The sequence below is a fragment of the Nyctereutes procyonoides genome, unplaced genomic scaffold (genome assembly GCF_905146905.1).
Source record: "Nyctereutes procyonoides isolate TBG_1078 unplaced genomic scaffold, NYPRO_anot_genome, whole genome shotgun sequence".
Classification (NCBI taxonomy): Eukaryota; Metazoa; Chordata; class Mammalia; order Carnivora; family Canidae; genus Nyctereutes; species Nyctereutes procyonoides.
In genome coordinates, this window is record NW_026575043.1 from 34,578,474 (window position 1) to 34,600,389 (window position 21,916).

At 64.8% G+C, this 21,916-nt stretch overlaps 2 protein-coding genes across 4 annotated transcripts; both read right to left on the reverse strand.

Moving 5' to 3' along the window:
• Positions 1-6,567: 6,567 nt before the first annotated feature.
• GP1BB (glycoprotein Ib platelet subunit beta) lies at positions 6,568-7,769 on the reverse strand. The gene is made up of 2 exons (XM_055323012.1): positions 7,648-7,769; positions 6,568-7,387 (listed from the first exon to the last, which is right to left on the reverse strand). The coding sequence occupies exons 1-2, from the start codon at positions 7,655-7,657 to the stop codon at positions 6,780-6,782; spliced, it is 618 nt and encodes a 205-aa protein (XP_055178987.1). The 5' UTR covers positions 7,658-7,769; the 3' UTR covers positions 6,568-6,779.
• A 141-nt stretch (positions 7,770-7,910) lies between these two features.
• Positions 7,911-16,678, reverse strand: SEPTIN5 (septin 5). 3 transcript variants are annotated; one of them, XM_055323010.1, is made up of 12 exons: positions 16,546-16,678; positions 16,407-16,417; positions 11,902-11,998; positions 11,708-11,794; positions 11,311-11,434; positions 11,090-11,224; positions 10,781-10,898; positions 10,543-10,644; positions 9,632-9,728; positions 9,412-9,547; positions 9,062-9,164; positions 7,911-8,940 (listed from the first exon to the last, which is right to left on the reverse strand). In XM_055323010.1, exons 1-12 carry the CDS (start codon positions 16,586-16,588, stop codon positions 8,884-8,886), a joined length of 1,110 nt encoding a protein of 369 aa, XP_055178985.1. In that variant the 5' UTR covers positions 16,589-16,678; the 3' UTR covers positions 7,911-8,883. The 3 variants fall into 3 exon arrangements, with proteins under 3 accessions (XP_055178985.1, XP_055178986.1, XP_055178984.1); XM_055323011.1 differs by lacking the exon at positions 16,407-16,417 and having other exon boundaries at positions 16,546-16,607; XM_055323009.1 differs by lacking the exons at positions 16,407-16,417; positions 16,546-16,678 and adding an exon at positions 12,662-12,877.
• Between the last annotated feature and the right edge of the window lie 5,238 nt (positions 16,679-21,916).

Sequence of the window (21,916 nt, forward strand, 5' to 3'; positions counted from 1 at the left end):
GTTGGCACCAATCCTGGTGTAGCAGCCTGGGCCTGAGGAAGGGGGTAGGGGTGAGGTGAGGACTGCGGGCATGCTTCGGGGAGCTTCAGGGAACTCAGTAGACTCCTAATAGCATCACTGAAGTCTGGCAAGGACTTGGGAGCTTTATGGAATTGAGGCTGTGGATCAGCCTTAGCTGTCAGCATCCTTCCATGGATGATCTGGGGACACTCGTGTCCTGGCCACTCATCCTGCTGGCCTTCCCACCAGAGTCAGTAGTCTGGCCCCCTGGATTCCTGGGATGGTGGATTCCCACTCAGGGAGAAGGAGCTGATCTGGTGTCCTGGAGCCCACTGTGGCACAACCATGGTACCCCCGATGAAGAGAGACAGCATCACTGACCTCCACAGTGGGGACCCCCAGATGCAGAGACCAGATACCCACTGAACAAGGACCTCAGATGAGGGAGCCCCAGAACAGAGACCCCTCACACCAGAAATTCCCATACTGGGGATCCACAGAGAAGAAATCTATAGAGCAGGGGGGTCCAGATAAAGGATCTGCAGTAGAAAGACCCATAAAATAGGGACCCTCCACTCAGGACCCTCCAGAGCAAGGGGTACGCAGGTGAGGCATTTTGTGCCAGGGCTCCCACAAACAAGCTGTCCTGGGTGCGGCCCCCCAAGCTGCACTCCTGCAGGAGATGAGGCAGCCGGGACACCATGAGCACCTCCAGTGGGCACACAGGGGTGCAGGCGGGCGTGTTGGGACAGGTGGCCCCGGGGTGCCTGCTCCTCCCTGCCCCTGCCCAGACAGAAGCCCTTTCCTCCGAAATGCAAGACTGGCTGGAATCCCTCAAGAGCATCTTTAAATAAACAAAGCACAGAGCAAAGCGAGCTCCTAAGTACAAGTCACATCAACATAGATTGCCACGTGGATGCACGGCGGAGCGTGGCCTGTCCACCCCCTGTGGCACCTCCTCGAAGCCCCGGCCAAGCCTGGGAGCGCTTCAGGGGCCAGGGGCACAACACCGGGGCGATGCCCACCGCCGCAGGCTTCGGCCTCCCTCTTGGGGATGGGCACACCAGGTCTAGCCATGCTTCCGGGCAAGACAAGCAGCTTCCACGGGACCCTCTACTTCTCCAGGGGCCTGTACCCCACAACCCCTCCAGCCCTCTCACCTATGAAGGTTCTTTTACCTCACTGGGAGCACAGTGACCTTGTGGGGATGATCCCGGGGTCCCCTGTGACTGGGATAGAAGCAGAAAGAACAGTACTGGGCAGGTGAGGAGAGCCATGCAGGCTGGCACCCTTCCCCTGCCCCTGGCCACATGCCGGCCTGTCCTGTCTGGAGCCCCTCAATTTGTCTGATGCCTAAATAGGGTGAGGTAAGTCCCGCAAGGACACATGTAGCAGAAGGGGTGGAGAGAAGGGTGAGGACCTCCACTGGGTGAAGGTCGGGGGCCAAGGGACCTGCCCCGTACCTCACCCCATGTGGTCAGCAGCCTGCCCGCAGGGCTGTACACTGCTGAGGACATTGCTTGAGAACCAATGAATGATTGGATGGCAACTCCCCTTGCACACTTAGGGCCCTTCTGCTCTTGCTGCCCTAAGACTGAGCTCCCTACAGGCTGCACCCTCTTTTTTTTGTTTTTTGTTTTTTTAAATTTTATTTATTCACTCATGAGAAAGAGAGAGAGAAAGAGAAAGAGGCAGAGACACAGGTGGAGGGAGAAGCAGGCTCCATGCACCGGGAGCCCGATGTGGGACTCAATCCCGGGTCTCCAGGATCACGCCCTGGGCCGAAGGCAGGTGCTAAACCACTGAGCCACCCAGGGATCCCCAGGCTGCACCCTCTTACAGGCTGAGCCTCCCTACAGGCTGAGCCCCCTTACAGGCTGAGTCCCCTACAGACTGAACCCCCTACAGGTTGAGTGCCCTATAGGCCGAGCGCCCTGCAGGCTAAGCCCCCTACAGCTGAGCCCCCCTACAGGCTGAGTGCCCTAAAGGCTGAGCTCACCTGCAGGTTGAGCCTTCCTATAGGTTGAGCCCCCTACAGGCTGAGCCCCCCTACAGGCTGAGCCCAGCACACCTTGGGGCCCTGCACTCTCTGTCCTCCCCTGACAGGCATCTCTAGGCAGCACAGTGCTGCTCCCTCAGCCTGAACATCCCCAGGAGCCCCCCAACACACACACACACACACACACACACACACACACACACACACACACCCCGGAGAGTGGTTTGATGTCACAAGGCTGGGGCACTCAGGCTTGTTCTGAGGGTCGAGAGGATTGTCCACATAATGAGGCCCAGGGCTTCTCAGGCTCGGAAATCCAAGAGCTCTGAAGGAAGCCCCCGTCGCTGCTCCCACTGCTCCTTGGGAGACTTCATGGTGGAAGTCCTGTGTACCCTTGGCGTTATTTCTGCCACGTGAGCCCTGAAAGGTGGTCTGCAAGGATGGACTCCGGGGGCAGGGATTGCTGAGACCAGTGGCTGGAACTGGGGGTCTGGGCAGTGGGGGTGCTGAGCATACCCCGCAGGTCTTGGCAGCACTCCCCTGGGAGGGAGTGTTCACACCTGTGGAGGGGTCCCCACCTGGTCTCTCAGCACACTTTGTCCAGCTGGCCTTCAGCACCCTGCAGGGTGGTGGTGACAGGGAAGCAGGACAGAAGGAAGGACAGACAGTATTTCCTCTGGGGTAGAGTAGATCCCCTGGGAGGGCTTCTCTGGGGAGGACTGCTGACCCCCAGATTGAGCAGGGCTAGCCCAGGGCTTCTCCAGATAGGACAGGACATCATTCCCTGCAGACGTTTCCTGTCTGTGCACAGAGAAGATGAGCACGGCGAGAGTGTGCATCCAGTGGAGTCAGCACTGGGTGTAGGTGGTTCTGAGCATGTGAGGAGACTGTGCTGGGGAAAAACAGAGGTGGGACTGGGGGACCCCCAGGGGCTGTTTAAGAGGGAGGGACATAACAGCTAAGGCTAGGCCCAGTCACCAGGCCCAGTGACCCCAAAGACCCCCCTCAGCCTAGGAGGCAGTGCTTCCCGAGAGCCCCCCGCTGATTTATGGCTCTCCAGGGTGGACAGAGTTATGGCTGCTAAGGCCTTGCTCCCTCCTCCTCCCTGTTGGGGGTCGGCTGGGGTGGGGTGGCTCTCAGCTGGTTTCCAGATGGCACTGGTGGAGGGGCCCCTGGGGTGGGAGGCCAGACACCTTGAGCAAAGGGACCCGGCCAGTGTCACCTGGCCAGCCCCAGCAGCCTTTGTCTCCCTCGGTGGTTGTCTCTGTCTCTGTGTGGGGCTCTGTCGCTGTCACATGCAGCCCCCCTTGCCCAAGGCAGCCTGGGTGGGTGGGAGTGGGGGCCGGTGATTTATCGCCTGCTGCCTGTCTTCCATCGGAAACGCAGGGGGTGGGCGCAGACGGTGCGGTGAGCTATGGGCCCCCAGGGCCCCGCCACCCACCCCAATGTTGTTGCTCTGTCTGGGCAGCGGGTGCGCCCCCCCACAACGTGGCCAAGGCCTAGGCCCCTCCAGACCTTCCCAGGGCCTCGTCCACGCGGGCCCCACTCACGTCTCCGCCCAGTGAGGGGCCGCCCCCTCCCCAGGCTCCCCCTCATCCCCCCAGGCCGGTCGGGAGGCGGCGCAGCCTCTGTCCACTCCCGCGGGCGTCCGCGCCACGGTCCCCACCCAGCACCCGCAGCAGAAGCGGCTGAGCCCGCTCCTCCCTGTCGCCGAAGCCCGCAGCCGCTCCTTCCTGCCCCGCCAGCGCACACAGCAGGAGCTCAATAAGTGTTTACGGAGCAAGCAGGCGGCGGAGGGCGGACGGTGCACCTGGGCTGACACCGCCTGCGCCCGCGGAAGAGGCCCCTTATCTTCCCTGTTGACGGGCTGTCAGCGATCAGGGAGGGGAGGGGAGGGGAGGGGTGGGGAGAAGAGGTAGGAGACGTGAGAAGAGAGTAAGGGGGTGAGAGGGGGGAGGGCGAGGGGGGAGAGGGTAAGGGGTGGAGAGGGAGGGGAGGGAGGGGAGGGAAGGGGGGAGAGGGAGGAGAGGGAAGGGAGGGAGTGGAAGGGAGGGGAGGGACGGGAGGGTCGGGAGGGGAGAAGAGAGTAAAGGGAGGAGAGGGAGGGGAAGGAGGGGAAGGGAGAAGAGGGAGGGGAGGGCGGGGAGGGGAAAGGGGGAGAGGGAAGGGAGGAGAAGGGGGAGGGGGAGGAGGAAGGAGAGGATGCGGACGGGGCGCGCACCCTTCCCAGGCCGGCGGCGGCCGCTCGGCGCACCCCACCCTGCTCCCGTGCGAGGGCTGGGGTGCGACCCGTCCGCGGTCTCGGCGACCCGCGCCCGCCAGCCGGGCCAACCCTCGCTCCCCGGGCCGCCCGCTTCCCGCGCACACAGTGCCCACCCCGGCCGCGCGCACCCCGGGCGGGCGGGTTTCGCGGACCGCGAGCGCCCCCTGGTGGCCCCCAGGGTCGTGGGGAGCGAGGGGAGAGTTGGACGAGGGTTTTGGGGCGGAGGCTCTCGCGCCAGGCAGCGCCCACCCGTTTCACGGACAAGGACACCAAGGCGGCCGGAGGGGGGGTCAGGGCTGTGTACTCCCCGGGAACACCGTGTGCCCTGCTCAGGGGTGGGTAGCGGTGCGGGGGCTGCAGGGCGCGGGGCCCTGGACCGGGCAGCCTGGGGACTGGACGTGGGGGGTCGGTAGCGCCTGGAGCGGCCACCGCCTTGTTTCAGTCGGTCCGGAAGGAGCCTGAAGCCACAGGGAGGACCAGGCTGTCAGTGGGGGGGTGGCCCCTGGGCAGGTGTATTGTCCATTAGACAGAGGACGATGCCGGGGGGAGGGGCATGGTGGGCTGTGGAGCTGGGGGTAGGGGTGCACCTTCCCCCTCCCAGCATAGGGCCATTCAGGGGCGCTGAGCTGGGACCATCCTCTTCCCCACCCTCCCTGGAGGCCTTGGGGTCAGTGCATGCAGGGTCAGCTCGGGGTCAGAAGTCGGGGTGGGGGGCTCCCAGGCAGCCTGGAATAGGTCAGCCAGTGAGGCCAGGCCACACCGCCTGAGGTCGCTCGGTCCCTGGGCAGAAGCCGATCTAAGTCGCAGAGAGCTGGCCAAGGAGGGAGACTCGCGGAGAAGCCACGGCCCTCAGCTGCCCTAAGTCCAAGGGAATAAGGAAGCTCTTCTTTAGGGGTGACCACCTGTGATGCCAGCCTTCTCCAGAGAAGCTCCAGCAGCTTCTGCAGCTCTGGCTATCAGGCCGTGTGCTGCCCTCGCAGCTGGACATCTCCCCGTACCATGCTGGGACTGAGTTCGGAGGTCGCCTGTGCACCTTGCTGTGACAGTGACTATTCCCTCTGACCCCTACCAGGGCTCTGAGTGTGCTGGGCCACCCCTGGGGGTGGGAAGGGTGGCAGTTCATTTGTACAAAAGGGGCCACCATCCCCGATGTGGTGATAAGGCCGGATGGACGATTGGACAGTTGGCCACAGCCCACAATGGGCCGGATGCCCCACACCTGCCCACAAAGGAGGGGGCGGCTCCTGCCTCACGTCTGACCGGCAGCCCCGAGATAGCATCAGCCCAACCGGAGGGCCATCCATCTTGTCCCACAAAGACTAGGACAAAGGCCGTGTCAACGGCAGCCTCCCCGACCCGGTCAGTGGGGACCAGAGCCTTCCTGTCCTGGGCACCCCAGGCCCAAGTCCAGGGCTTCTTGTCAGGGTCCCATTTGGGGTCCACAGAGAGCAGCCTTCACTGTTTACAGGGCCAGCCAGATGGGGGGGGGGCACACTAGGGTGGAGGCGGGGCTCCCATGGTGAGGAAAGCATGGGTCCCTCATCTGGGCACCCCAGAGCCCTTGTGAGTGCTTGTGCTGCGCTGGGGCTCAGCCTGGGCTCGGGGTAGGGGGGAGTGGGAGACCAGGGGCTGGGGCTGGTCTGGGCAGTTAGGGGCACCTCCCTGTGGGAAGTGGCAGCCAAGTACACGACATGATTCCAGATCCCATGCAAACCCCTGGCACCCACTCACCCCTGCAGGGCCTGCCTCAGAGAGGGAGCTTCTACCTCAGACGCCCAGCTCTCCAGGGCCAGTGGACCGTCCTCCCCACGCAGCCCATCCCTGACGGTACTGAGGGTGGCCTGGTCCCTGCCACTCACACGCTGAACAGTCCTCAGAGCCTTCTGGAGGCCCCTCACGACCCCCAGAGACTGCTGCTCCAGACATCCTCTCCCCTTCTCTCAACTACACTGCCCTGCAGTGCTCTCAGCGTCCCCACTGTCCAGTGTCCCTGTGTCATTTTCCCCAGTGTCCTGACTCCCCAAGTGTCCTCACTATGCACTGTCTTCAGTGTCCTCTCACTGTCCTCACGGCGTCCTCACTGTCCCCATCCCCCACGGGGTCCTCCCCACCCCACAGTGTGGCCAGGGTCCAAGTTCTGCACTTCCCACTTGAACGCCTGTGAGAGTGAGTGGTGGGGAGAGTGCCCTCGCCCACCGGCCCCGTGTTCGCCGGCAGTTACTCTGGGTGTGCAACGGTGTGGCGTGGCCGCTTGGGCGCAGGGCAGTTTCCGGGTGGCGGGGCGCAGAGACCAGTCAGACGGGGAGAAGGGTTTATTGTGCACCGGAGTTTGGCGCGGGGGACCTCGCAGGGGCCGGGCTGCGGTCACCCCTGGCCCCGCCTGCGCGGCCCGGGCACCGGCTCGCCCCGCTAGTGGGGGCCCGCGGGGGCGGCGTGGTCCGGGACGTCGAGCCCGGGGCCGACTAGCGCGGGGGCCCCTCGGCCCAGGGTCCCGTCGGGGGGCGGCGCCCGCGGGGCTCAGCGCTCCTCGGGACTCCTCCCGGGCCCCACGAGCGGCGCGGTCAGCGGCGAGGGGTGCGCGGCGCGGGCGCGGAGTCGGCGCAGCCGGCACAGCAGCAGCAGCAGCAGCAGCGCGTGCAGCAGCCCGAGGCCGAGCAGCAGCAGCTGCGCCCCCAGCGCCCCCCAGCAGAGCGCGCCGGGCGGACAGGCGGCGCGCAGCTCCTCCTCCGCCAGGTAGGGCAGCAGGCGGCCGCGCAGCGCGGGGGGCGCGGCGCAGCGCAGGTCGCGGTAGGGCGCGCGCTCCGGCCGGCCGGCCAGCCAGGCGCGCAGCGGCACCAGGTGGCAGTCGCAGCGCCAGGGGTTGGCGCCCAGGTGCGCGGCGCGCAGTGCGGGCAGCGTGTCCAGCAGTCCGCGCGGCAGCGCCGTCAGATTGTTGCCCGTCAGCACCAGCTCGGTCGTGTCCGGCGGGAAGGCGGCGGGCAGCGTGGCCCGCGTCAGCCCCCGGCGCCCGCAATCCACGCGCGTCCCCGCGCAGTCACACGGCGCGGGGCAGCCCGCGGCCCGGCGGCCGGGCGGCGCCAGGAGCAGGAGCGGCAGGAGCAGCAGGCTCAGCGCCCCGCGCGGCCCTGGAAAGGAAGCGCCCTAGTGAGCCTGGCGGCTGGTGGGGCCCTGGGGGCGGGGGTCCCTGTGCGCCCGGAGCGCGGGCCCGGCTCCAGCCCCCGAGGCCCGAGCCCCTTCCTGCCCGCAAGCTTCTCCACCTCCCTCACCCCGCGCTGGCTAGAGGTCCCCTCGAAGTCCGACCCAGATCTCCCCACCCCACCGCAGCGCCTTCCAACCCCACTCGGCTCAAGGCCTCAGCGGGGGCCCTGCCTGGCCCCAGACTCACCAGAGCCCATGGCGAGAGAGGATGGTGACCCGGCTGGCTCTGGAGCGAAGCTTTGGCTGGAGAGCCAGGCGATAAGGCCGCCCCGCCCCTGCCAGGCCCCAGTGGCCGCCAAGCCACCACAGCGCAGCCACCCGCCAGAAATAACCCTGAGGCCCAGGCAATGGGGGCTGTGGCCCCAGATAGAGCACTATCACTAGGGCCTGCAGGCCCACGGCTTCCGCCCCCACAAGCTCCCAGGGGCGCGGGGATCACTCTGACACCAGTGCGACTTCACCAACATTGTTCTCCTATCACCAGGACAGGACGAAGCATTCACAACTGAAACTGGAGAATGGGGTTTGGGGAAGGTATCATGCTGGGGGAGGGGACATGGGCTAGGGAACCCCCGGGGCAACAGTGCTGCTGGGGAGAAGGGACCTCCAGCCACAGGCAGGGAATGGCAGTCTAGGGATTAGGGGGCTGCCAGGTTGCCCACCACCCACTGCTCCTGGAGCCCTCAGGCCCGGCCGCAGCCACAGGTGAGGAGTACCAGCCATCACAGGTGTCCTAGCCCCACCAGCCCCATGAAATCCTTGCCTGCAGCCGGCTGCCCTCCTTTGGTCTGGAGGAATCATAAGTGCTTCTGTTGCCCAACCTGCCCACTGAACTACCCCGTGAAGGGGTGAGGAGGTAAGGAAGGACCTGGCCCACCTCGGCACAAAGTGAGGTCTCAGTAGCTGGGTGGCCCAAGGGAGTGGGCACATGAGGGCTCCCATGTGTATTTTGCAGCACTGGGGTGGGGAAATAGGCTGGGGATGCTGGGGATCTGCTCCCCTATTCCACCTTGTTTTACCCACCCACCTGAGTAGGGCCTGGGGTTGGAGTTCATGACCTTCTAGGGCAACGGTTGATCTCAAAAGTCATGGCCCAACCTAGCTGTTGTTCCCCCAAGGCCAAAGGGGGCCAGCCTGGGGGCTGCTGTCCTGGCCCCGTGGAAGCAGATACAAATGAGGGGAGGGACTGATGCTGAGAATAAGTTAGGGTGGGCTGGGGGCTGTGACCCCGTGTCTCTGGGTCAGGTCGGGAACAGTTGGGAACAGTCCTGGTCTGGGTCACTCTGGGACTGGGGTTGTGCCCAGGCCTGTTGGAGATCCAGATGATTCCAGGGTCAAGTCCAGGCCAGTTGGGGTCCAGGGATGGGAAGGGCCAGCCTGGAAACTGGCAGTCTATCCATGGCAATGTGGGGCTGGGTCGGGGTCACTGGTCTTGCATTTGCTGCTTCATCTTCTGCAGCATCTCCTGCATGCGCCTTAGCTGGAGGTGAGGTCAGAACAGTGGAAGATGGCATGAGAACCGTGACAGGAGAGGCCTGATCAGCACCCCCCAAACCCCCGACCTCCACCAGCCCCTGCTCCTTCCCTTCAGCCCTACTAACCTCCTCATCCTTCATCCTGATGAGCTTTTCTGTCTCAGCATCGGGGGTAGGCAGTGGCAGGATGGGGATGGGGCTCTCCATGCGGCTGTCCTGGGTCAGTTTGCTGTGGGGTAGACAAGAGGGACAGAGTTTGTCTGACACCCTCCACACTACTAAGGCCCTCCCTCCCTTTCTGAGCTTCCACACTGCTGAGCTGGCTCTGGGAAGACAAGATGCACAGTGGGGGCCTCTCTGGGATGGGGTTGGGGCAAAGCTCAGGTCTGGGTGGGCAGCAGGGGCCAGCCCTCTGTTAAGGAGACGTGGCTGGGGCCATGAGGCACATGATCCAGGTGTGGGTCAGGGCCACGCACCTGGTCATCTGCTGGATGCAGTGTGCACGGTAGTTCTCATAGTGCACGTCGCACGTCACGTCCTTGAGATCATGCATGTGTGTGCGGATGAGCATGTTGCGCAGCTTCACGAAGTCGCAGTGTGCCTGGTTCTCCACTGTGGGGCAGGAGTGGGTGGTGGGTGGGTGCAGGCCCAAGGGAGCCTTCCCACCCCCTTTGCCATGCCCATGCCTGAACTCACCCTCCACGATCCCCCAGGGGTACAGTCGCCCCCGGACTCGCTGCCCCTTGGCCTCCACCACTGTGTTGCTGCCGATAACTGCGAAGGGCGCGCTCTCCTGGGGAGGGCAGGCAGGTACAAGGGTTCACGCCCAGTTAGCACAAGTGTGGGGTTGGAGGCTGAAGAGGGGCGTGGGCATTCAGCACCTGGGTGGCCCTTCCAGAAACATTATCAACAGCCTCTCCCAGAGGAGACCCTGGAGTTGCTCAATTCTTTTGGCTTCTCTGAAGCCAGAGCTAGCACAGCTCATACCCCAGAGGCCTCTGCCAGGCTGTGCCCAACCAGGCATATCCCCCCTTCCGATACCACCCCTTTGCAGGAACTGCTCCATCTGGCTACCTTCCCTACATCCCACCCCAGAGCTGACCCCACGCCGCCTCCTGTTAGTGACGCTGACTTTGGCTGGAGCCAAGGTCCCCCCCACCCCCGCCTCCTGTCATGGAGCCACCTGCCCCACGTCTTGGGTTTGGTATTGCCACTCTAGATCCTGGGGCACCCAGAGCCACAACCACCCTCTGGAGCTCAGAATTCTGGGAACCAGGGCGTGGGCAGGCTTCTGGCCACCAGGCCCCAGGCCAGACCTTTCTGCTGGTGACCCCTTGGAAGAAGACTGAGAAGGAGGGTCTGGGTGGAGGCCGGGTCAGCACCATGCCTTTGGGTCCCGGTAAGTGCTCCGTGATACACGAACCACGTGGGCCCAGACTGCACAAGCCAGTGGGGACATGGGTGACTGTGCCCCCTACCCCAAGCTCTGGGTGAAGAGGCCCTAGTGCCCAGACAAAAAACTCCTGTCCCCACTGGGCTGGACGGGGATGCCTGGCCCCGTGTAAACTGACCTCCAGTCCCCTCCTCTGCCACACCAGGCTGCTCACCTTCAGTTCCCGATCTTGCTGCTTAAAGTCCTCATCCTCATCAGAGTCACATTCGGGAAACTGGTACACATGGATACCAAACTTGTCAATCTCCTCCCGGATCTGGGGCAGGGCAAGGCGATCAGATTTGAGGCTAGCCAGGAACCCAGGGCCAGGGGCACTGGCACCCAGGATCGGCACACCCAGTGTTCTCCGTCCCAGAGACCTAGCCCAGGCCCTGCTGCCATGGCAGGCTCACCCGCTCCTTCAGCTTCCGGATCTCGCCAGGGACAAGACAGTCAGCTTTGGCGATGAGGGGTACAATGTTCACCTTCTCGTGCAGAGCCTTCATGAAACCCACATCCACAGGGCGCAGCCTACAGAGAGCACCCAGGGGTAGAGAGAGGGGCATGGTGGGGGTGGCAGGGTCCTGGGGAGAGGCTGGGATGGGCTGGGCGGGGTTTGTGGTTGTGAGTGCACCGACAGCGGACAGGTGGTGGCCGGGACAGCCGTGGGGATCTGTGGAGCCGGGCGGCCCCCTGAGCCTGTTCCCAGGACATTTACGCACCCATGCCCAAAAGGGGAGATGAAATACAGGCAGCAGTGCACACGGTTGTCTTGGATATTCTTGCGGTTGAGGCCGCTCTCGTCTCGGAAATACTGTTCAAACTGCTGGTCCACATAGTCGGTGATGGGCTTCCAGCTGTAGGGAGGCAGGAGGGCCCATGAGGCCAGAAGGAAGGTGGGTCAGCCTAGGCAGACACTGTCCCCCAGCCGAGCTTTCCTCACCACTCAGAGTTGTTGACAGCGTCCCCGAAGCCTGGAGTGTCCACAATCGTGAGCTTCAGCTTGACTCCCTTCTCTTCAATGTCCACCGTGTGCTTCAGGATCTCTACGGTCTGGCTGATGCGCTCTGTGGGGGTTGGGGCATTGTTTGCTGGGGTAACTCCAACTCTCAGCCCCAACCCCACTGGGCAGCCAGGACCCACGTTCTCATTCGTTCTAGTGTCTTGGCCCTGGCCACATGGCCTGATGGTGGCGTTTGGGCCACTCCTCCTGGACCCTGAACAGGAGACCCATGCTGTGGGAAGACGGGGGCAGGGCGTGGACCTGGAAGGGAACCCTGTGAGGGGTCACACAGCAGGGGATGGGGAACCAATGCCAGGGCTCCATGGGGCCCACTCACCCTCAGCACTGAGCAGCTTCCGGTCCTTGTACAAGTCGGTCAGGAAGAGGCTGTGGACCAGTGTGGACTTCCCCAGGCCCGACTCACCTGCCGGCAGGTATAGGAAAAGAGTCAGGTTAAGTCTGAGGTCCCTATGACAGAGCCTAGCTAGCTAACATTCCAAGCCACCCCACCTGGGAGTCCAGCCCACTCACCGGCCACCATGAGCGTGAAATCGAAGCCCTTCTTCACAGATTTCCGGTGCACCTGATTGGGCAGTGTGGCGAAGCCCACGTACTGCTTGTCGATATCCTGGGGGCCGGGGCAGGGCAAGTCAGGGGCATGCTGGGGTTCCTGGGGCAGTCTGATGCCCTGTTCCCTCCCTACCTGGCTCAGACATGGAGGCGGCAGAGGGTAGAGTCCCCTGGGGGTTGGGGGGAGTTTCAATGGCAGAAAGGGGATGAGGGCCTGTGGGCAAAGGCCTGGTGCTGGAAAGGCTGGTGAGGGAGGTGGCAGGCCTCCTTGCCCCAGCCTCAGCAAGGGGCTTTGCAGGGACCTGACAAGGTGTGTAGAGTTCAGGATGTCTGGCTGCCGCAGGCACAGGCTGTGTCCTCCCTCAGCGGGGGGGGGGGGGGGGGGGGGGGGGGGAACGACGAGGGCGCCAGGACCACGACCCCCTGAGACATACCCAAGGCCCCCCAGCCGGGAGAAGCCCCTGACCTCAATACTCACCCCTCCTGAGTGTACCAGGGGGTGGGAGGCCCCATCTGGCCGGGATCCAGCCGCGGGGGTGGCTGGCTGCTGCCACCGAGGCGGAGCAGGGGCTATTTATAGACAGCGGCGCGCAGCCTCCCCCGCCCGCGGGTCGCGCTGCCCACCCGCGGCCGCGGCCCCTGACCGGCCCCTGACCGGCCCGGAGCCCTGGGGACCGGCCCGGCGGGCGCACGCACCCTGACCCACTTCGCGCGCACACACCTTGAGTCGCCTCTGGGCCTGGGTCCGCGGCGACAGCAGCTGCTCCACCAGGCGGTCCTGGGGCGCTGCCAGCGAGTCCATCGCGGCGCTCGCACCCGCACCCGGACGCGGTCGGGCCCGCGGGGCGGGGCTTCAGGGGGGCCCCGCGCGGTGCTGCCTCGAGGCCCCGCTCTCGGGCCGGCTACGCGCGCGGGAGCCGAGGCCCAGGGAAGGGACGTCGCCCGCCCGGGGTGCCGCCGACCCCCGAGGCCGTGCGTGCCATGCCTCGGCCCTCGGGCCCGCCGCCCCAGCCGCCCGCCGCGCCGCAGCCACCGCAGCCCCGCGCCCGCTCCCGCTCCCGCTCCCGCTCCCGCACCCGAACCGGAGGCGGGGCCTCGCGGGCGCCGGCGCGCGGGGGACAGGACCGCGCGGTCGCCGGGAAACTGTTGCCTGGAAATTGGGCCGCGGGCGGGCGGAGCCACCGGAAAGCTGCCGCGGAGGGCAGGGCCGCGCAGGGCGGCGCAGGGCGGCGCAGGGCGCGGGGGCGGAGCCTCGCCGCGGGACCCGCCGCCTCCGGCCGGGCCTCGCGACCACCCGCGTGGGTCGGGTGGGGGGCGGGGGGCCGGGCCCGGACGCGGTTGCGGCCGCCGCGCGGCTTCCGCCCGCCAGAGGGCGCCGGGGGAACGCTCCCGGGACCCAGGCGCACGCCCCGGGAACCGGCCCGCTCACCCCTCCTGTCCTCGCGGGTGGGCCCGGGAACCTCCCGGCGGCGCCCCGGCGCCCCAGCTACCCACGGCCACGCCCCCGTGCTGCTCCCCCCCCGTGCGTGTGCAGGGGGTGCCCGGGGGGGGCAGGGGTGTTCTTCACTGGCACAGCCTCCTCGCCCGACGTGTGGGAACTGGGCGGGGGCAGAGCCCGCCTCCCTAGCCTGGACCCACAGCCCCTGCCCCCGGGGGTGGCGGACGCTGAAAGCGGGGGCGGGAGGGGGGTTAGAGCACTAGGCGCCTACCCGCCCTACCTCTGGAGACTTGGAAGCTGCAGCCAGCGCTGGCCACAGCTGCGCCCAGACCACTCCGCGCCAGCGCCAAGCAGAGGTAGCTGGGGAGGCCTGTGGAGTGAACTTACCCCCTCCCCGGATTCGGCTCCCCCAGCTTCCCCGCCGCCGCTCTGACCCTCAGGACTGGCTGGAGGGCTCCAGCCCGGGTAGCCCTGGCCTTCTGTGACCACCCCGGGGGCCCACAGGCACCTCCTGAGCCACCACACCCTTCCTCACCCTTCTCTCCAGGCCTCCACCAGAATCTGAACCAGCCAGTACCAGCTGGGCAGGGGGAGGCTTGGAAAGGAGATGCCACACGAAGAGACATACTCCTTGGACTGTGTGTCAGTGGGGAGAGGCGGCCTCCCAGCTCTTCCCCACCCTGGTCCTCCCTTCTTGGCTCCCCTGGTTGAGTGGCCTCTGTCCATCTGTCCAGACTCATGCTGCTGCTGTGGGCCTGGAGCCACTGCACCTGGGGAGGAGGAGTGGGCACACAGCTGGGAACAGGAGAGTCTTTCATCCAGAGGAGTGCAGGGAGAAGCCACAGGGCACCCCCTCAGCTCTCCCGGCTGGGCCCTCAGTCCTCGCCCTGAGAAAGCACCCACACTGGCCCCAGCCCTCTGCCACGCTGACCCGTGGGAGGCGCCTGGGCTAAGTCCCACCCAACCTCCACCTGTAGGCCTGCTGTGGACACGGTCCCTCAGCCTAGTCCCCACCCCAACAGGCTGGCATCTCAGGCTCCAGGCATCTCCGAGATGGACACCCCTGGGTCTGGGCCTCAGGCTGAGAAGGAGCCTCAGCACTGCATAGCCCAGTGACTAATGGAGCTTGTCACTCCTAGACTGCCTCAATTTCCCCTTTGGTACTGCATGGCCTCTGAGGAGGCCCAGGTCAGGAGGGCAAGAGTCTCACTCCCAGCTCCCAACTCACCTGCCCCATCCCCCCATTCCCTGAGGGAGCTCCAAGGAAGGGACCCTGCCACCCCCTATCTCTGGCCCCGCGGAGTACAAATATTCTTCGGGGCTTCCTGAGCCATAGACACAGCTGCGCCCACCTCCTCCCGGTGCCTGAGACTCTCGAGGCATTTCCATTCTTAGAATCACTGGAGTCAGCTCTGGAAGCAGCCACCAAAGCCAACAGAGCCCAGTCCACTGCTTGAGACAGGGTGGGAGTCAGAGGATCGGGGCACAGGGAGCCACCAGAGCTCCCCCAGACCCTCTTTCACAGGGTGGATGCACTAACGCTCAAGTCACACCACAATGCTAACAATGAAACTGCCACATGCTTCAAGCTCCCCGCCCCCCAGATCCCTGGGGAGCCCACCCCAAACACCCGGCTCCCTGGCTTTGTTCCTGGGGCTCCCTGCTCCACCTGCACGGTGCCCCCTTTCTCTGCCCCTAGGGGCAGAGGATGGGTGGGGCGAAGGATCGGCAGACACAGGCCTGAAGGGGTTCACACCTCGGCAGGAGGGGGTCCCCGTGTGGCACTGGGCAGCGGCTGCCCAGCCCGGAGACTCCCAAATGCCTGCAGGCCCAGCAGAAGCTGTGGGGGCTGGTCTCCTGGGCCTTCTTCTCTCTCTCCCTCAAACAATAGCCTGGCAGCATGTGTCCGTGCATCTCAGGCATTGTCTGACCTGCCTTGATAGGAAGGCAGCTCCTGGCTCCGGCTCCCAAAGCAGCCCTTGCCAGCAGGGTGAGGTTGAGAGGCCCCTCCCCAAGAGCCTCACCTGTCCCAGGGCTGGGCAGGTCCCTGCCAGGAGACTGGCACCTGGCAGCCAGTGACTCCTGGCCCCCACCCGTCTGCTGGGTGGCTCCTGGGGCTGCCACCGCACCCTGGGCCAGGACTTCAGGGTTCCACCCAGCATCCCTCCACTGTGTAAATCCCTATCCCTGACAAGGGCTGCCAAGGCTACCTTGGTGCCAGAGTCGGGTCCAGAAAATCCTCCAAACACAGCTGAGCTCAAGCCAGAGAGGCCCCCCAGTAGCGCTGCCCTGGAGCCCCCTGCCCACCTGGTTATCCCTGCCCACCCCACTCTCAGGGTCTCCCAGCTCTGTTTCATCCCAGCCTCAGCTGGGTTTCACAGTGGGTGCCCAGAGCAGCCTCCTGTCGGGTCCTGCATACCAGGAGGGTGGGGACCAGGCCAGCCCCTTTGGGAGGCCATAAGCCTATTTGTACCCACTGGGTTGGAAGACCCAGGGCTGGGCACAGGGATGACTCAGGCGAGGCCCCGGAGGCTCCCAGCCTGGGGAAGAGGCCTGGCGGCAGAGGGGCCCACTCAGCTGGGTGTGTGGGGAGAAGCAGCAGAAGATGCACAGGGGTGGGGTGGGGCTGCTCGGGTCTAGGTGCTGGCTCGTGGACCCACACACAGCCCTCCCCTGGCCCGTGGCCTACCGCGTCTGTGGCCTCACCCAGGACCCCCAGCGCGAGGCCTAAGGCCAGGGCAGGGAGGATGCGCTGGGGCTGGATCAGTGGGGGAGGGACACCCGCCCGTCCCCCCGGCCCGGGAGGGGCGCCCGCGCTGCAAGGGTCAGGGGACAGGCCCCCGGCGGCCCGGCGCCCCCCTCCCCGCCCTCGGAGCTCCGGGCGCGGCGGCGGCGCTGCCCCAGCTGACAATCGGTGGTCGCGACCGGGCGGGATGACGGCCGGCGGGGGCGGGGTCGCGCTCGGGCGCCGGCGGCGCTGGTGCCGCAAGGGGTGACAGCAGCCCCGGGAGCGGCGGCGCGCACGTACCTGCTTGTCCTCTGCCAGGTCGGGTCGGGTCGGGTCGGGGCCGGGGCCGGGCGGCGGGCGGGGGAGAGAGGAAGACACGGTGAGAGGCGGGCGGCGCGGGGACAAAGGCGCGCGGGCGCGCGGCGGGCGCCGGGCTCACCTGGGGTCGCCAGCTTGCTCTTGTACCGCAGGCCCGTGCTCATGGTGGCCGCGGGCGGGGGGACGCGCGGGGCGCGGCGACGAGCGGCGGAGGCCGAGGCCCGGCTGCGGGGTGACCGGCCCCTCCGCGCCGCCGCCGCCCGCCCCGCCCGCGCGCCCGCCAGCCAATCGGCGCCCGCCGCGCCCACGCGCGACCCGGCGCGGCCGGCGGGGGCGGGGACCCGGGCGCCCCCCAACCGCCCCGCGCCCGCCGCCCCCGGGCCGCGCCCTCGCCTCTGGCCGCCCGCCCGCCAGCGCCCCGGCCCCGGCCCCGCCCGCCCCGCCGGGCTGCCCGCCCCCCGCCCCCCGCCCCGCGCCCCCCGCGCCCCCCGCGCCCCGGCCGCCGCCGCCGCCCCGCTCTCGCCCTCGGTCCCGGCGGCCTCGGCCTCTGACAGACACTGCCTCCGCGAGGCCCTCCGGGGACGCCAGCCCCCTCCCCGCCCAGCCCTCCGCGCCACGCCAGGGACCCGGGAGCCACCGGCCGGCCCGGAGTCGCCCGCACAGGGGGTGGTCACCGCGGGAGCCCGATGCCTGGGGCAGGGCGGTGCCGGGCCGCGCCCGCCGGGGAGGGAGACACACCTGGACGAGCTGCAAAGGCCAAGCCCCTGGACAGCTGTCTCTCCTGTCTTTTCTTGGCCTATTTTCTGAGATTATTTCTGAAGAGTAACTGAGCTGACATCTGGGACCGAACTTGGCCTGACCTCAAGCCTGCCCGCCGTCTCACCCTCCTCCCCAGCTCTGCAGCCTCTGCTCTGCAGACCCACAGCCAGACCCGCTACCACCCTGAGAAGGGGGGCAGGGAAATCCTAGCCCTCTGTGCTAAAGGGCAGTCGGGGGCACTGAAAGCAGGGCCAGGGCCTGCACCCCATCTGCAGATGGGGAAGCTGAGGGCCCAGACCTTCAGTGACTTGGCAGGATTCACAAGCACCAGTGCCTCCTGTCTCGTGTCACTATCACACTCCCAGGTACCTTTGGCTTCCCTAGAGCCCTCCCCTCAGCCCCCCCCCCCCAGGTGGCACATCTGGAGTCTTCAGTCCCACAGAAAAAGGACAGTCAGGCCTGTGGTCACCAGCTCCCTAGGTAAGGGTCCCCTTAGGAGGAGATAGCCTGCTGCACCTGCCACTCACAGGAAACCCTCCTCTCCCCCAGCCCCTGTGTGCCTCTTCTCTGGTCTGTGGACCGGTCCGTCTCTGAATCACCAGCATCTAGCATAGCCTTGTTTGCTCAATAAATGAAAAAGCCATCATTGCCAAATTCTGTGGCAAAAGACCATTTCCCCTCTACTGAGACCTCCAGAACTGTGACCAGTGCGGGGACACTCCACAGCCCCGACACCTCGTCTGAAGCCTCAGGGCCAGATGTGTTTGGAATTCAGAATCTGTCCTATATCTCGTACATTATATGATATCTCATTAGAACTGCGGCTGCACCTCATAATCAAACAGGTCAAGACGTTTGTCCTGAAATGCAGCTATTCCCACAAACTGGAATAGACAAAGGCCATAATTCAGGGTTGCACCGCAGCTCAGGTCTGCCTTGGTTACAGAGCTTTGAACACTTTTAAGTTTCAGAGCTTTGGGGGGAATTTGGAATTGCCAATAAAAGAATGGGGAGGGAGGGGGCACTGGAAGTAACAGACAGGACTTCTGAGGCTTCATCAGCTCCACAGGCTCGCGGGAACCCCATCTCCGGGGGCCTGGAGCATTGCAGAAATGGCTCAGTTGGTCAGTGAACACTGACACTTGGACATGGAGCATGAACTGACCCATGCAAGGCTGTGCTTGTGGGGACAAAGGAGGAGGCAGGAACCTGTCCTCCATAAGGCAGATATGTTCCTGCAAAGGGCCCCTTTGGGGCTCCAGGCAGCCCTGGGACAGGTCTTGGGGGGAGTGGGCTGCGGGGTCCAGGGCATAGCTCGGGCAGAGGGTGGGAGGTACACATGTACAAGAATCACAGGCTTTACAACAATTCTGACAACAAGACAACAAGGTGTACCACATAAACATGTCTTCGTTTTTTTTTGTTGTTGTTGTTGTTTTTTGTGTTTGTTAAGGTAAGTGCACTCCAAAAGATTACATACAGAAATGCTGTTGGATTAGGGACCAGTGTTCGAGGTCTGGAGTGGAGCCGTGGAGCAGCGTGGAAAGCAGCTGATGGAGAGAAGACCGGAGCCGCTCCCTGGAAAGAGAAAGTGTCCAGGGCAGGCTGGGTCAATGCCTTCTATGAAATGCCTCCGGGTGACCAAAGGCTGCTGGCCTGGAGTGGGGAAGGGGGGCTCACTCCTTGTCCTGGTGCTCTCATCACCCAGGACAGAGTCCAGGGGAGAGCCCCAAACCCCACCACAGACACACTGAGCTGCCCCCTGTCTAGCTCAGACCCTCGTGGTGTTGCCACGGTGGTGGCAACATATCTGTCTGGGACATTTCAGAAGTCAGCACTGCGAGCTGCTGGCCCTGGCCAGAAGATTGATGGGACGTGCCCCCCGATCTCCTAGACCGGACAGCATAAGGCCTCTTTCCCTTTCTCCAGCCTGGATACTGCCAGTGGGATGGCCGAGCAAAACCCTCACCCAGCTCCTGTTTATCGAGCAGTGCAACCCCGGGGGTGAGGGGTGACATCAGGAGGGGGTGCAAGTGGCAGGGCCCGGCCTGGACACACCGCATTAACCCAGCTAAGTGGCCATGGTCTCCCCGAGTGGGCTCTGAGTCTGCTTCCGCAGCAGGCGGAAGACGTGCTGGCTGTGGTAAAAAGAGAAGTAAATAAGACACTCCTGCGTAGAAAAAAAAAGCTACTTTTTAATTCACAAGGAAAAGAAGCTAATGAGTGAAAAAATAAGTTACACCCAGAAAAATCTGTTCAACCAACTTGGGCTACAAATAGCTCAATGCTTTCCAGAAAAAAAAAAAATCTTTTAGTTAAGAGATTCTCAAGAGACTGCATTCAGCCCATGCGGTGTCTCCCTCCCCCTTTGCACAGACTTGTGGGCGTCGGTGTGGTCACACAGGATGGAAGGTGGCTCACAGCAAACCACTGTGATGGTGATGAGAGGACAAGGGGGGCGAGTGAGGCAGGTGTGGGGTTCAGAGATTTGCTTCAGGTGACACACAGATGTCAGGGGCAACAGGGGCCGCCAGTGACAAAGCCCCAGGACATTCTGTTCATCTTAGGACAAGGACAGAGGGCAGGCTGGGTACCATGCATTGGACCCCTGAGACCCCCTCACAGAGGTATTGGGGGAAAGGACCTGCAAGGTCACGCCTGCCCACAGAAGTCAGACCACGGCCCTGAGAAAAGGGTCACCATAAGAAAGGAGAGACACGTGTCCCTTTGTCTGGACAGAGGCACCGCAAGGAAGGATCTTATAGCAGCTCACACTGAAGCCACTTGAGAGAAATCTTCCCAAGGAGAAATGGAAATCTCATCTGGCTTCCTGCACTAGGATAGCACACGGGGCCACAGACTCCGAGTGCCGGGGACAGTGACAAAACCTTGGTCCGAGCCCTCTGGAAGCTGGGGACTTGAGGGACAGCATGGAAAGAATAAGACAGACCAGATCTTCCCTTTGGGACTTCAGGTATCCCAGAAACTGGGGGCCCTGGGGTGCCCCTTCCTGCCTTGACCGTCCCTGGAGGAGCCCTGGCAGTGGGGGTGACTCTCTCCCCTTGCCTGGCAGCTGGTGGGGCCATCCTTGAGGGGAGTGGCAGCGGAGGCCCAAAGTAAGGCTTGAGGCTGTGGTTCATGGGGTCCACCCCAGTGACCCCCAAGGCAGGGCTTGTGTCTTTCAAATCACTCCCAGGAATTTGTCGCTGGGTATGGGACCAGTGTGCAGAGCAGGCCAAGACGGAGGAAGAACAGAGAAGAGGGCTTGTGCTCCCCCCTCAGTGCTGCCCCTGCCCCACCTGCTCCGCCAGCTTCCACATCCAGCCCTGCCTGCTGCCTTCCCTCCAGCCACGCTGTCCTGGACACTTATGTTCAGTGTCCTCCAGCTTTGGGGGGACTGTACCCCAATGTTCCATGTCCCCTTGCTGAAGTGCCCACTCCTCTGTGCAATGCCGGGCTGTGGACGGGGCTCTGGGCCGGGGTCGAGTGGTTCCTGTCTCCTGCTGGCATTCTCAGCTTCCCTGGTCTCAGAGGGTGGTTCCTCGGTCTTCTGGAAGGTGAGCTCATTCTCCCCACCCCCATTCTGTCAACTGTCCCCCTACCTACCTGGCCCTCTCTGGGGCAGCCCCGATGCCTACTGGGAATGGGGGTCATGGCTGATCAAAGATCAGGAGCGGAGGTTCACGGCATGGTGAGACCAAACAGCTGAACCCACGACCTCCTGGCCCAAGCCTCACCCCAGCAAAGAGGTATCACTTGTCCCCAGGCCTGCCCCCGGACTAGGCCCCAGTCGGGCAGCCCTGACTGACCCTGAACTCCATCAACTCGGTGACCGGACACCCTCCTGCCCCCTGCCCCTGTCTGCTCCTGGGCGTCGCTCCCATGCCCTGGTCCCTGCTGGTGCTGGTGCTCTGGCTCAGCCATACCCGTGAGGAGACCCGACACTGTCCCTAGTCCCTGGGGCTCCCAGTCAGAAGGGCCACCTGCTCACGCCAGCGCATCCTGCAGCTTGGTGCCTCCCTGCGTCCGCTGCTCGGACAGCTCGTCCCTGCCCCGCTGGGTGGCGGGGGCCACTTGGGGGCCCAGGCCTCGGAGCCTCCCCGTGGTCCGCAGCCCCTCCTGCCTGCCTGAGTGGGGCGCTCTAGGGGTGGCTGTCGCCAGGGGAGTGTGTGTGCGGTGAGGAGCTGTTGGAGGCCTTTCTTGATCTCCTTGTTAGAGAAATGGGAGGGGGTCACGGCTCCCTCACCCGCTGGAGCAGAGCGTGCAGCTGCCCCGCCAGGAGGGCGCTGCCCAGCCCCGTTAAAGCGGCCTGTGTGTCGCAGGGGACAGAGCAGGGTTCCAAGTGGGGCAGGGCCACGGTGCACGCCGAGTCCCCCATTCACTGGGCAGCTGGTGGAAGGCTACAAAGGGCGCCTGTGCTCCCGGGCAGTGAGCCACAGGGGGACCTGGGGACCCGGAGCAGCGGGCCCTGGGCTCTCTCCCCGGCAAGGGTCAGTGGGGGGTGGCGTGGACCTCCAGCCACGTCGGGGACACGGTCCCTTCAGGCATTCTGGGAGAGAAGGCAGCGCAGGGCAGGAGCAGGAGTGACAGGGACCCAGAGTGCGGGGGCACCTGGCGCAGAAGAGCTGCCTGACCCAGGGGCCCTCCCGAGGTGTCCACGCGAGGCCATCGGGAGGCCGGACAAGACCTCCTCCGGGGTGTCAGCGCCCCTGTGGGGCCCGGCCTTGGCCGCA

Excerpts from the sequence above, each read along its gene's own strand:
- SEPTIN5 (XM_055323009.1), bottom strand. The coding sequence starts at position 12,742 with ATGGACTCGCTGGCAGCGCCCCAGGACCGCCTGGTGGAGCAGCTGCTG. Across the intron at positions 10,899-11,089 it reads ATCTCCCCTTTTGGGCATGG|GCTGCGCCCTGTGGATGTGG; the intron begins GTGCGTAAATGT and ends TGCTCTCTGTAG. Across the intron at positions 8,941-9,061 it reads TCAGGATGAAGGATGAGGAG|CTAAGGCGCATGCAGGAGAT; the intron begins GTTAGTAGGGCT and ends CCTCACCTCCAG.